The sequence below is a fragment of the Glycine soja genome, chromosome 10 (assembly GCF_004193775.1).
Source record: "Glycine soja cultivar W05 chromosome 10, ASM419377v2, whole genome shotgun sequence".
Lineage (NCBI taxonomy): Eukaryota > Viridiplantae > Streptophyta > Magnoliopsida > Fabales > Fabaceae > Glycine > Glycine soja.
In genome coordinates, this window is record NC_041011.1 from 56,829 (window position 1) to 71,835 (window position 15,007).

The window sequence follows — 15,007 nt, forward strand, 5'->3', positions numbered from 1 at the left end:
ACTAACTACCTTCAATGTACCTGAACAAAATGATTTCCAAACACGTGACCGACACATATCATGCGGTGCACAGAAGAATCGGATGGTGGTTGACTTCTAAGAGGAAAAAATGTCATGCTTTGTTTTCGGGACAACGATACAAGGATTACGTTATACCATGATGGAATGACATATCCCATCTCCGTTATATCCATCCACTTGTCCACACTAACCTGAATCAAGCAAACATACACATCTAAGTTATTTAAAGTTTGTTCTTAAAAAAAAACCTAAAAACTTACCTTGAAAAACCCATCAACAAGTAGGGACAACCTTAATTGTTCAAATCTCTCTGTGCCACCAAAGAGGTTGGTGTAGTCATGCGATCATCTGCTAAGTTCTTTAATCAATTCGTTGCGCACCAACGACAAAGAATCTTCCCCCATACCTAATAAACCGACAATGGACCGATATCCACAGTTACCATCCGCTTTCACATCCACAACGTTGTGAATGAAATCCTGTATAAATGGCGCAAATTGATCCAACATCGGGATGATCCTTGTTGGCTTCGGCGGTTCAGAAGATGATGCACTACGTTTCACTGAAGAGTTGCTGCTTTGAACAAAATGAAAAGCATCAATATACTCACAGTAAGATGGATCACGCTTTGTGGATCTTTGACTTCTTTTCATTGGTTTCTTTGGTGCATCTTTAGTGTTGACCTTTGACGGAGGAGGGCACATAGAGTTATGATCAGGGTATGCAATATCTCAAAGTTTACTCTTGAGAGTTAGTTTGCCACACACATCAAGTTCCTCAAATCTTTTAGATATGATCTCAATCTCTTCCTTGATGCTGACTTCGATCTCACATAACCCTTGGTCTGAAAAGCAAAGTCTTCTCCAGAACATATGGACTGAATCCACTGGGATGCTGCCAACAGTATACCTAGAAAACTCACATGCACAAGAAAGACCGAGCGTGCTTCTCATCACACAACCACAAGAAGAAGGATCATTGCCGAGATAACGTAGACGCTCAACCTCACCAACAATCTCATTTAAAGCATTCCTTGAAACCATTCCAACAAGCCTCTTGTATAAGGTTTTTTTAAATACATGTCCAGTCACATGCATACTGGTTTCAAAAGATGCTTTAATTTCAACGTGTTGCAGCGTGATCATGTTGTTCATGGCATCCCAAACACTACACAAGTCTCTAAGGCTATTTTGTAATACTCTTTTTAGAGCCCAATGAGCTTATTCAACCCTACATTTAAAATACACAACAAACATGAAAAATATACAACAATTAAATACCATTTATTAATAATCCTTAATAGAAAAAAAAGATTTTAATACCTGTTTGTTGTTGTGTTGCCTAGGTGCATGACCTTATTCGTCCAGGCTGTAATAAATTTTTCCTTGTGGGGGATAATCCATGTGTCGTTAATATAGTCAACGAACATTGGCCAAGGTGAACAAGCAATTTGAAACTTCTGAAGGGACTCAGCAAATTCTTGTTCGGACGGACAATCAACCAAAGTACCCCAGTTATTCATCACATAGTCCCAGACATTTTTTTGACTGATTAAAGATTTTCACTTCGTCTTGACATTCTTATCGATATGAAACCTGCACAACAAGTTTGTACACTCCGGGAATACAGTTTTCACTACATTCATCAGTGCTAGGTCTCTGTCAGTGACAATAATCAATTCTTAAAAATAGACCTTGAAACCGTTCCAAAGCCCATACAATATTATTAACACACTCACCCTCCAGATATGCAAACCCAACAGAGAATGTCATCGCCGTTGGTGTCACCCCAACAAAGTCAAGTAGTGGGAGTCTGTACCTGTTTGTTTTGTAGGTACTATCTATAAAAAATACCAGATGACATGCATTGCATAACTTTACTGCATCTGGGTGACACCAAAACAGATCACGCACCACAACTTCATCCTTAAATCTATGTCAATGAATGTATTGATCACGTTCGAGAAGCTTCATCAGATGTTGCATTTCGGTATCAACTCCTCTTATTGAAGAACGATATGCACTTCTTGCATTGTAAATTTGCTTGATCGCGGTGCAACTGTTGGCATTGTGCTCCTTCAACGTTAGCAAGATGTTTTTTGGTTTCACCATCGACTTTGTCATATCAACAATAATTTTCTTTTCATCCTTAGTCAATCGCCCAGCGTATGGATGTCCAACTAAGGACTTGACCAATTCATGATTGTGAATCCCACAGATCAACTTCACCATCCAACCTTCCCCTCCATGCACTGGTTTCCCACGAAGCCTGAAGGGACAACCACATTTCCTACTCCCAATATCTCTTCTAACGAATTTTTTATTCCTACACTTGTACAGACCATTCCTTTCACACCTAATTAACATAAATGAACTTCTTCCTCTGCTACCAGTATCTATGTGAGACCTCATAATCATTGCAACAAATCCATTTTCATGGGCAACTGTTCGAGCCCACTGCAAAATATCATCTCGAGTACCAAAGACCTATAACACAACTCCAACATATTAATTTTTATACGAAACATACGTTCAACCAAATGACTCAAACTAATGAACATGATTACCTGACAGGTATTAAAAGCATTCGAACAATCAACATGTGGTTCATTCGCACCACATTCTTCTTCATTATCATAATCCATATGAACTTCTTGTGACATCGTATAGTCATACGTCCATTGATCTTCGTCCATCTTAACGACATATTATTAAATTATGCATCATACACAAGTAATACAAAAGTTAAAACTAAATTATTTACTTAAACTAAAGTTAACACTATAACTAACAACTAATAAAACATTTTACTATTACAACAAAATACAATTATTTTATCTAAATCATTTAATAATATACCTAAATTATTATACCTAATTAAACCAATTATCCACAATTTAAAAAATATCAAATACAAATATTATAAATTATAATATTCATATATATTAATTTTTTCACAAATTTAAAAACACAACTCCAAAAAAATTAAAAAAATACAGTTTCTGGAAGAATTTCTTTCGGAAGAAGCAGTGTGTACTACCGGAAGAAGTTCTTCCGGAAGCTGACACACCTTATTACGGAAGACCTTCTTCCAGAATAAGTAGCATTAACTTTCGATAGAAGGAACTTCTTCCGGAAGAAGTTTTTACTGAATAACCTTCCTCGCCATTTTACTACTTCTTCTATAACATATGAACACACAAAAAAAAAAGCAAAAAAAACCATAAAATGCGTACCTTTAAGGGAATAAGAAGAACAACTATGATAAAAACCACCAATATTTAACTTTCACCGAACAGCTACTTCCAACAAACTTGCAAAAACCACCCAGCACACAAGACGAGAGTGAAAGTGAAACACAAAGAAAACGTAAAATCGAAAGGCACAATAAATTTAAAGAAAAACAAGACAGTGGCAAAATTGTCATTAAAATTTTACGAAAACCAAAGCTTGCATTAAATATTTTTTTAATTCGGATTATTATTATAAAATTTAATGCATATTTAATTCATGTTGTTATAAAATAAATAATATTTATTTAATATATATTAAATTTTTTTAATACAAATAAAATGTTGTCATAAAAAATATTTTTTACTTTTAAAAAAATATACAGATTACATAAGTAAATATTTATTATTCAAATTTACATGCGCATTAAATATGCATTAGAAATGTTAGTGATAATTATGTATAATAATAATTTATGTATACTAATATTATTTATTTTATAATGTAATTGATTTATTAGTTTAGTTGGTTAGAGCATTGTCATAATAATCCCGGAATCTTGGGTTTGAGTCTTGATCATTAATTTTTTTAAAAATATTTCCAATAAAAGCCTTCTTTCGGAAGAAGAACTTTGTATATTGGAAAAAGAAGTTCTTATACGTTCTTCCGGTTGCCACAAGGGCATTTTTGCCCATTCAAAAATTTGCTGGGTGCACCAACAATATTGTTGGGTGTACCTAACATGTCCTTACTGTGTTCGATCTTGCCATCCTCACTTTTTTTTTTTTTTTTTGAAAAAAAGTATCTTTAACGGAAACTAGTTTATATAAAATTAAACAACGAAAATAATTACAGAAACTAATTTCACAAAAAGCTAAAAAAGTGGAGGGTGAGAAGAAGAAGAAAAGATTTGTGAATATATCATTGGCTATGAGATACATTTTCAGCCCAACTCAGCCGACGCAATTATTAGCAGCCTAACCCGCTTTACCAATTACCACCCCCGAATGCTAAAATCCCCAAATTTTTAGAATCAAACAAAACTCTCAGTCCAAAGAACCCTATGCATTCACAAACCCTAACGTCAATTCAAATCGTTTGTTCGCAATTCAATCTCCAAGTGATAAGTACAATTTTCTCTCCCCATTCACTCGCATTGACTTTTGCTAGTTGAAGACCTTCATTGGTGTCAAATTCAGACCAGGTTTCCCCTTCTCCCTCTCTTTTGTTATTGTTATTGATTTTGGTTCCTGTTATGCTTCTGTAACTTTCTTTCTTTCTTCATGTAATCCCTGCAACAAGAATTTTTGTCTCTCTGCTTTATTGTTCCACCCATTAAAACTTACAAGTTATCTGTACTGACAATTGATACAAGTAATTAAAGCGGGTCAATTGATATATCCTGGGAATAGCTTTTTTTTTTTTACATTATCACTTCTATTATTAATTTTTGTTTGGTGTATCAACAAGAACACCTTAAAATTGACAATGTCTTTCAGATTGTATTTAGCACTGCATTTTAGCCAAATGCACTATAACTCGGCCAGCAACACACTTGCACAAAACATTACATGCCTTAATTCCCTTAGAGCGATAGAAAAACTTTGCAGAGAGATACCCTTGATGAGATAACCAACTAGTTTTATAAACTTGACATTGATGGGATCAGTTTTAATTTGTCTGAAAGTATGGAGGTTCTAAAAGTTAGACACTAACCAATTAGTTGGTTGTATTGTTTGCATCAAGTATAAGATCCATTTATGCAAAGTCTTTTTCTATGTGCTATAAAACTGAAATTAATAAATTTAGACTTTTGGTTTCGGTGCTCTAATGAACTTTCAATTGTTCTGTATGATGTTAAACAAAGTTGGAAAGGAGAGAGAAATGGAAAAAGGAAAAAACCCAGAAAAAATGCGTGAAGTGAAATGGGATTGTAAAATTGTGAAAAGATATAATATGTTTATACTTATGCATGTCTATAACAGAGTTTGGTGTTGGGAGAGTCATATCAGGGACACTTCAGGCCTTGTTTTTGGGGCCTGAGGTATGAACTTTTGTTCCAAGCTTTGAGGTGGTGCGTTGGTAGTAAGTACTATAGAGAGAAACAATGAGAACCGAGAGAGTGAATTATCCAAAACAGTTGTGTCAGTGGGTGATTCAGTACTTTGACAAAACTATTAGATATAGAACACGCCCTTTAATATGTTTATTAGTTAATGATGTAAAACGTGTGTTGGAGTTTCATCAATGACAATTGATAATCATGTTTCATCATGTACTACAAATTCATGTTCAACAAACTTCTTCCTCAGCTGGGACATGTTTAACAAACTTCTTCCTTGTACATGCTGGTCTTTTCTTTCTCTTTTAAACTTGAGTTTGTCTATTGTTGTAAAATTGTAAAATTCTTAGCCACAAACATTTCAAGCGGACCAAAATTATGCTGACTTTTTTCTTGAAAATTAAATGTTCTTACAAATGATTTCGCAACTAGCATGTAGTAACAAGTTTGAGGTATATATTTCTGTTAACAATCAAGTGTAACCAATATTTTTTAAGTCTTTCACTTGCTCTCTTTGAACATAGCATTAACACCACTCTCAGAGCCTACGGCACAGTGTTACTTGTTTCTTTCATTAGAGCTATTAAGTGATTAAAATGAAGCAAATAACATCTAAAATGAGGCTATGCTGAAATAGTAGAGAATGAAAAGAAAGGGATTTCATAATTAAGATGGCACATGACCTATGGGGTAATATAAGAATACGATATATGAGCTACAATTGGTACCTGCTAGAACAACAAATGATAGGGGCTGTACGTAGGAGAGGGGAGAGCTGAATCAGTAAAGGACTAAAGAGGAACATAACAGCAGTAGAACAACTCCAGGTGCTCTGTAGTCTGTACACAGCCAATAGCGTGTCTATTTCTTTCTTTGTAAAGTCCTTTTTGAACCAAATATCAATGCACCTCTCTTACTTTTCTGTGAAGAATCGAAATAAAATCTAACGTGTAATATTTTCTAGCTCTCCCTATAATCTAGGTTATGTAATTAACATTACTAACTTTATTTAATTACAGTCAACAGGTGGTCATATTTGGCTAACAGAGCGCGACTTCATTATCAATTAAATATGTGCTGATCTGGCCTTCCCCTGCCATAACCCTTTTATGCTACTTAGTCGAACAACAGATTGAGTAAAAGTATTACAAGCCCTTGAAAAATCTTGTTCAGTTATTAGTGGAATGGTGATTAATTTATTGAACTCATTTTATTTTACTTTTTTTTTAAGAAAAAATTTAAGTATGAACTATAAAGTTATACAAGTAAGTGCCTACAGAATAGACCACACACTAACCTGGAAACCTTAATTTCTTTTTCTCAGTAATTATTGAAAAAGTAAGAAATAAAAAGTAGGAGAGAGAGGAGCAACTTCTTTCATTTCAATCTAGTATTCTCGGTGTCTGTTTCTATATTTAAGTCTGATCATATTAAAGGAAATGTAATTGTGAAAACCTTCATAACCGCAAAGATACCCAATCTATAATAGGACTTTAATGGTTGTGATCAATCATTTACCTGTTTTCCTTGTAGTTTAGTTGATAGAATGGTTATGAAATACCTTTTTCTGATCATAGGTTGTACTATATAAAGCTTAATATAGTTATGCCTGTTACTGTGTTACATTGATTAAGGGTGGATTTGGGTAAATAAATCAATTAAGCATTTATTGAGTTAGTACTCATTGTATAAGCACTTAGATATCATGTAAATTATTTTTATAATTGAAGAAATCAGTTTAAACTATTTTCACACAAGATATAAGTTGTTTTTATTAATTATCCTAGAATGCTTATTGAAATAAGTTGAAAACAACTTATGGACATATCATAAGCTATTTTTCAAGTTTTTGCAGACAATTATAGAAGTGCAGATAAGCCCAAATAAACTTTAAATAAGCTCTTCCAAACACACCTTAATTTGATCATGACTAAGGAATGTGAATGCATGGTTCCAGCTTGAATATATTTGAATGCTGAGAAATGTGATTATTTTAGTAGGCATTAGGTGCCAAATCCAAAGTCTCATATCTATAGATTCTATACTAATGATTGTTGAAACTTCATTGAAGCTCATCAAATTTGCTTCTAAACTAGGAGGCCTAACATAGTTGCTGAACTGAATGTGGGCTCCCACAGACTATGACTTGCCTCAGTTTAAAGGTTTCTCCGCAAGATGCGTACTGATGTGCAGCCTCTATTAAATTCCATCATGCTGAGCAGTTATTTAGTTTTTCAAAGAGGAAGTTGGGGGAGGGGGAACTGTGTTGTTATATTTTATCATTGAATAGTAACTGAGCTATTATATTTTATGATTTAGTACTACTTTTCGTAAACTGTAAACTTTTTCTCACATTGACTAGATGAAAAATGAACATTGTGGATCATGACTCTCTTTTTGACAGCTCAATTTGTTGCAAAATATGAAGCTGTGGATGTAATTGACTTATTGATATCAACATTGAAAGTAAGTCTTCCTTCTTAAATGCTGTCTGTCTCTGATTTGTTGTGATATTCCTTTGTCATCTCCTTTCAATTGTCTCTTCATTCTCTCTATAAACAGGTTTTGTTTCTTCCTGTGTTGGTTGGTGCATTTCTTAATCAATATTTCCAATCTCTTGTTAAATTTGGCATGCAGGTAAAGTTAATATTTTATAATTGCTTCATTAAGCACTGGAAGCTTGCTGCATGGTACCATTTTTGTTAACTTTGTTCAATTCCATATTCTTAAGGTTTTGTTTAGACACCAATTTACTAGTTTTACATAGCAGACATTGCTTTCTCAAGAAAATTTTGATCTCATGTAGTCATATTCTAGTTTAGGATAGGAAATTAATTTGTTTATGTAAAATAGGATAAACTGAGGGATATTTGTGTGTAAACTGAGTCAGAGTACACAGCAGATGCTCGTTTATATAGACTGATAGTAATAATCGCACATAATTAGAGGAGATAAGTTTCTCCTAAATGAGATATGTTTCCTACAAATCAGATCCTAATCAAATCTATACATTAAATATTTCTGATTCTCAACACTCCCCCTCAAGCTGAAGCTTACTAAGCTTTCAGCTTGTTACAAGAAAATCATTTGTTTCCAACAAAAAGATATAAATTGAGCTCCAAGAAAGACAATATCTTGAAGACAACTCAGGGATCTTGGTGAAGTCAGGGAATATTGCTTGAAAGAGAGAGCTGGAATACCCACCAGCCTAAGAAAATTCAAAGCAAGTCCCGACTTTCTTAAAACCAACATTTGAAAGCTTCAAACAATATATTAATTTTCATCTGGTCATTCTTTTTAATTTTAGTAGGAATCGATTCTCTCTCTCTTCCCCTTTGCTGTTTTGTATACATGTTACATTTGCATTTTTTATAGTGGGCTGCATGGGTTGGGCCAGGGCCAAACTATTTGAGAATTGAGTCAAATGATTATTTGGCAATTGCTAAATGCACCCTTTAATTGGTAAATGTACCTCATTCCTTTTTTTTAGATACCCAAAATACTTTTTTTTAATCTATATAACTGTAAAATCCTATTCTCTACAGCCAATTCTCATTGTTCCTTAAACCCTTCTTTTTTTCTCCCCTCTCCCTCTTCTCTCATCTGTCAAAGGTATTAGAGTTCTATGTTAATCTTATTCTGATAGGCCCCTAGTGCAGGATGTGGCCCAAGTAAATAAGCCCAAAGTGTGGGGAGTGTATGTGAGGAAGAATACGAGAGCGGAGAGACAATGATGATGTGGCAGTGAGAGAAAGAGAGTGAGGATGGATGGTGAGGTATTCTGTTATAGAGGGACATGGGGGTGAGTGAGGAGGGATTATGATTGTGCGTATCATTCTGTTAGGCAGAGAATACATTCATTCTCTGAGAGGAGCTAGGCTCTGTGGGTAGTAGGTTTTCCCCTACTGCTATTTCTCTTATTTCATCAATAACATACACTTGATTCCTTTCCTTTTTCTCTATTTATGCCTATTTCTGTTCATCTATAAATCTGGTCTGCATCATATTCCATTGTAATCCTACTTCCAATCATATTGTTTACCTAAATTTGTTCATTCAAATTTTCGATTTTACAATTTTCTATTCAAGATGTTACAGTTTTTTTTTTATTTGTGGCTAGACATGGAAGACCATGTTAGTAATATGTATGAGGTGGTGAATATGCCAATTGATGGGGCAGCAAATAAGTCTGATGATTGTAGTGATGCATTCAACACTACAGAGGTAATTGTTAACTATAAATTAATTTTGTTAAGTTATCATCATGTGACCATGAAAGTCTCAATTTTTATTTATATTTTCAGGTCTTTCCTTCCCGAGAAGCTATGTTGAATTGGGCTCGAGATGTTGCAAAAGAGAATGGATTTGTTCTTATTATTTTGAGATCAGAGACATCTACAACTTGTACTAGATCTACAAGATGTAATCAAAGAAAGACATTTGTAATTATGGGCTGTGATAGAAGTGGAAAATATAGAGGACCATACAAGAATGAATTATCCCGGAAGGTGAGTGGTACTAGAAAATGTGAGTGTCCCTTCAAGCTAAAGGGAAAAGCTTTGAAAAAGGCTGAAGGATGGATTGTTAAGGTAATGTGTGGTTGTCACAACCATGACTTAGAGGAAACATTAGTGGGTCATCCATATGCTGGTCGGTTGAGTGCTGAAGAGAAGTCTTTGGTCGATGCTTTGACAAAGAGCATGATGAAGCCAAAAGACATTCTATTGACATTGAAAGATCATAACATGGGTAACATCACTACTATCAAGCAGATTTACAATGCACGACAGGCTTATCGATCCTCTAAAAAGGGTTCAGAAATGCAGCACCTGTTGAAATTATTGGAACATGATCGATATGTGTATTGGCACAGAAAAGTGGATGATTCCGATGCTATTAGAGACATATTCTGGACACATCCAGACGCCATTAAACTTCTGGGTGCTTTCAACACTGTATTGGTCATTGATAGTACTTATAAAACCACTAGGTATCAGTTACCACTACTTGAGATCGTTGGAGTTACTTCAACCGAGTTAACATTCTCTGCTGCATTTGCTTTTGTGGAGTCTGAGCGAGCTGAAAATTTTACTTGGGCACTAAAAAAATTAAGAGGATTGATTGCCAAAGATGATGACATGCCCCAAGTGATTGTGACTGTTGGAGACATTGCTCTGATGAGTGCAGTGCAGGTGGTCTTTCCAAGCTCTTCTAATTTGTTATGTCGTTTTCATATCAACCAGAATGTGAAGGCTAAATGCAAGTCGATAGTTCATTTGAAGGAGAAACAAGAACTGATGATGGATGCATGGGATGTTGTCGTGAATTCTCCTAATGAGGGTGAATATATGCAGCGTCTGGCATTTTTTGAAAATGTTTGCTTAGATTTTCCTATTTTATGTGATTATGTGAAAAATACATGGCTGATTCCACACAAGGAAAAATTTGTCACTGCATGGACAAATCAGGTGATGCATTTGGGTAACACAGCAACCAATAGGTATGCCCAAACTTATATTTTAATAATTTATCAGGAAAAATATATTATAATGCTAATTATTATTATTTTAAGATTATTCTGTTTATTATTATTATTATTAGGTATAGAATTATTATAATAATAATTATTATGCTACTTATTATGTTAATTATTATTATAAATATTATTATTATGTGTTACTTGATAGGGTTGAGGCGACACATTGGAGATTGAAGACTTTGCTTCAAGATAGCAAGGAGGATATGTGTAGTTATTGGGATGCTATGAAGAACATCATTACATTGCAACACAAAGAGATTGAGGCGTCATTCGAGAAAAGCATAAATGTAGTGGAACACCGGCATAATACTCCATTTTACATCAAATTGGTGGGATTTGTATCAAGGAGTGCATTAAGTCATATAATTGATGAGTATGATCGAGTTAAGACTGCTGGTATTGATAGTTCTATCTGTGGGTGCATAGTTAGAACCACACATGGTCTACCTTGTGCATGTGAACTTGCTAGGTACAGTACGATGTGTCACCCAATTCCCTTGGAGGCGATTCATGTTCATTGGAGGAAATTAAAGTTTAGTGACCACGTATCGAATGATGAGGGGACTGAGTTATCATTGCAACCTGAAATTGGTGCTTTGTACAACCGATTTCAGGAACTTGATTATGCTGGGAAAATTATACTAATGGCTAAATTGCATGAAATAGCATTTCCTGTTAAAATTTCCAAGTGTCCACCTCTTGAAGAGGTAGGGACAAAGCATGCTCTAGAGGGTCCACGGTTGAAAAGTGATGGATCAACTAAATTTGATCCTTCGTATTGGGAGCATGTTCATGCATTGCACCCTACCCATGATATCACAAAATCTCTCCCTTCATCTCAGAAACCAGTCCATGAGTCTAAACGCAGGAGAGTTCTGCCAATGATGGACCAATTTCCGGTTGAGATCCATCCATTTATTGAAGACATTATTGATGTGAAAGGAGATTCAAATTGTGGTTATCGTGCTGTTGCAGCTCAACTTGGTATGGGTGAGGAATCGTGGGCTCTAGTCCGTCAGGATTTAATTAGAGAGCTTCAACAGTGGCAAGATAATTATGCCAAACTCTTTGGTAGCAATGACCGAGTGGCTGAATTGAGGCAATCTTTGTATGTTGGCAAGCAGGCATCTGTTGCTAGTTGGATGACCATACCAGATATGGGCTATGTAATTGCCTCAAGATATAACGTGGTCCTGGTCACTTTATCCTTACAAGAGTGCATGACTTTTTTCCCTCTTAGAGGACGACCACCACTATCTCAGTCAAGTTACCGTCTTATTTCCATTGGGTTTGTGCATAAATGTCACTTTGTACAGGTATGATATGATGCATTTTATTTTAAATTAAATCTTTAATTTATTTAAGTTACTGACTTTGTTTAATTTTGACTAATAATATACAGGTTGTTTTGAAGGCTGACTCAGTGTTACCTCCCACCGCTTTGCAGTGGTCAAGATATTGTAATGCTGAATCTCGTTCTTGGGAAACTTCATATGTTAGTCGTATGCAACAATTTAGGTCATTGTTTCCACAAAAAGAAATTGGTTATGTAGACATTATTGAGGATTAATTAGTGCTGGACCCTCCAGGTTAGGTTTCCTGTCCTTCCTCTCGTGTTCTGAAAGTTGGTTCATGCCAATCCTGTGTAACTTTTTTCATTTACTTAAATGTAATCCCTGCAACAAGAATTTTGTCTATATTTTATTTTCCTCCGATTAAAACTTGTTGATTGACTTGTTATCTGTAATGATGCTTGATACAGATTATTTGTTTAATGCCTAAGACTAACAACCCATGGAAACCTTTTTGAACCTGACGTGCAGGTCACAGACTACTTAATATTATAAGGAGGGTTGCTAGGATATCTTTAGAAATCCAAGGGTTTTGGTACAACTGTTTTTTGAACCAATGGTTAAATGAGTTTGAGCACACCATGGAAGAGTGTCTCAATGTAGAAGAAAACCCTTAAATTTCCGAGGATATCATAGAATTTCGCACAATACAGTGCGTGTATTGAATACTAAAGCATCAAGTGCTGACTGTTAGGCACAAGCAAAAACTCCTGCAGAAGTACAATATAGAAGAAAAACAGGATAATTGATATAGCTCGGTGATAACTTTTCAAGTCTTTTAATTTATTTTTGGATCAGTAATCTTTTAATTTGTTTGTACTCTGGTGATGGATTACACTATTACTAATATTTTTTCTATGGCATATCTGCAGTGAACACACTTGCACAAAACATTACCTGCCTTATTGCCCTTTAGAGCTAGAGAGGATTTGCAGAGTATTCTTGATGATATGACTTACTAGTTTTATAAACTTGACATTGATTGGATCAATTTTAATTTGTGTTGAAGTCTGGGGGTTCTATAAACTAGACACCAATTAGTTGATTGAGTTGTTGACATTATTAAGTATAAAAATGCATTGATGTTAGGTCTTTTCTATGTGCTATAAAACTGAAATTAATAAAATTTAGACTTAGGGTTTCGGCGCTCTAAAGCACTGTCAATTGTTTCATATGATATTAAAAGAAAATGAAAAGGAGAGAAATGGAAAATGCCCAAAAACTCCGTATAAGCCCAATCCGTAAGGTTTTTTTTGTCAAAAATGTGTATTACAAAATAATTTAAAATTAATGGCCCAATCAAGAATCAAACTTATGACTTTAATGTTATTAATATAACACTCTAACCAATTAAGCTAATAGTTCAACTATGTTATAAAATAAATAATGTTGTTATATATAATATTAAAATTTTTAATGTATATCTAATGTGCATGTAAATTTAAATAATAAATTTTGTGATAATTAATTTTGATATAATTCACACAAATTATTTAATTCGTATATTTTTTATTTATTATTAAAAAATTAATATATTAATAAATTAAAAAAATATTTTTAAAAAAAATAAAAAAAATACTTATGAATCACATAAGTTTCATACAAATTAGGTGATCCGTATGAATCATACGAATTACATAATCCATATGATTCATCCGAATTTGATATCAAATATAAAAAAAGTGTTTGGTCTCATTAAATGAAGAATATTTTGGAGAGTTAAGACCTTGATTGTTTATATTGGAGACGACAAAAGTAACAACTAAAAACATGTTTCATCAATAACAATTGATAATATTGATTGATTTTTTATTTAATTAGAATGGTGGGATTCGAGTTCAGTAATAACTTATAGGTACTATGGTATATAAGTATTTAAAATGTGAATGAAATATTTATTTTGAAAATATATATTGAACATTCTTTGTATTGAATTTTGGATGGTTCTCTCAAAAGCATGGGCAAAAATTTTGTATTTTATTTTTAGGCAAAATTGCATTTTGGTTCCCCTAGTTGTCTTTAGTTTCCGATTTTAATCCCTCTTTAAAATTGTTCACGCATTTTGTCCTCCTATTTTATCTAATCACGCAATCTTGATCCTTAAGTCTAGATTTAGACTGTTACAAAAGGATATTGATTGTCACGTATCTCATTCTGATTGGACGATAACTGTCACGTATCATGTTTCAATTGGATGTTGATTCTATGGACGATGAAATGCATTGTTGTCATTGGCCAATCAGAATATGACACATGACATCTATCGTCCAATCAGAACGTGACACGTGGCCGTCAACATTCTTTTGTAACAGTCAACGTTTAAATCTGGACTTGGGGACCAAGATTGTGTGATTGAATAGAAAATGAGGATAAAATGCATGAATAACTTTAATGGGGGACCAAAATCGAAATTGGAGACAACTAGAGGGACAAAATGTCTTATTTTTATTTTGCATTTTCAATTTTGAAAGAAAATTGTACATAGTTATTTTACATGAGATGAAATTATGTTATTAAATATGATTAAAATTGAATGGAGTAGCAGTGAAGTACTAGAAGAAAGAGAACAGGGGAAAAGTTCAAATTCTGTTGCCTCAAACAAAATTACTTCATGAAAAAAAAAATATTCGTCAAAGCTTGATTCATATTCAATGTTTTTTTTATAAAAAAAAATGGCATGTTAGATATGATGAGGTATGGTTCATATTCATAAATAGGTTTGATTACCCTTGTACACATTCAATTTTTTTATAAGACTTATACACATTCAATTATATATAAAATCTCTATTTCTGATCGACAA

The 15,007-nt window shown here is 33.9% G+C and overlaps 1 protein-coding gene across 7 annotated transcripts; it reads left to right on the top strand.

The window, feature by feature from the left end:
• The first annotated feature begins 4,176 nt into the window (after positions 1 to 4,176).
• LOC114370569 (PKS-NRPS hybrid synthetase CHGG_01239-like) lies at positions 4,177 to 13,212 on the top strand. 7 transcript variants are annotated; one of them, XM_028327957.1, is made up of 8 exons: positions 4,177 to 4,455; positions 7,718 to 7,779; positions 7,876 to 7,950; positions 9,434 to 9,537; positions 9,618 to 10,813; positions 11,001 to 12,168; positions 12,255 to 12,441; positions 12,676 to 13,212. In XM_028327957.1, the coding sequence occupies exons 4-7, from the start codon at positions 9,436 to 9,438 to the stop codon at positions 12,420 to 12,422; spliced, it is 2,634 nt and encodes an 877-aa protein (XP_028183758.1). In that variant the 5' UTR covers positions 4,177 to 4,455; positions 7,718 to 7,779; positions 7,876 to 7,950; positions 9,434 to 9,435; the 3' UTR covers positions 12,423 to 12,441; positions 12,676 to 13,212. The 7 variants fall into 7 exon arrangements, with proteins under 7 accessions (XP_028183758.1, XP_028183760.1, XP_028183759.1 ...); XM_028327959.1 differs by lacking the exon at positions 12,676 to 13,212 and adding an exon at positions 7,385 to 7,475 and having other exon boundaries at positions 12,255 to 12,599; XM_028327958.1 differs by lacking the exon at positions 12,676 to 13,212 and adding an exon at positions 7,410 to 7,475 and having other exon boundaries at positions 12,255 to 12,599.
• The last annotated feature ends 1,795 nt before the right edge of the window (positions 13,213 to 15,007 follow it).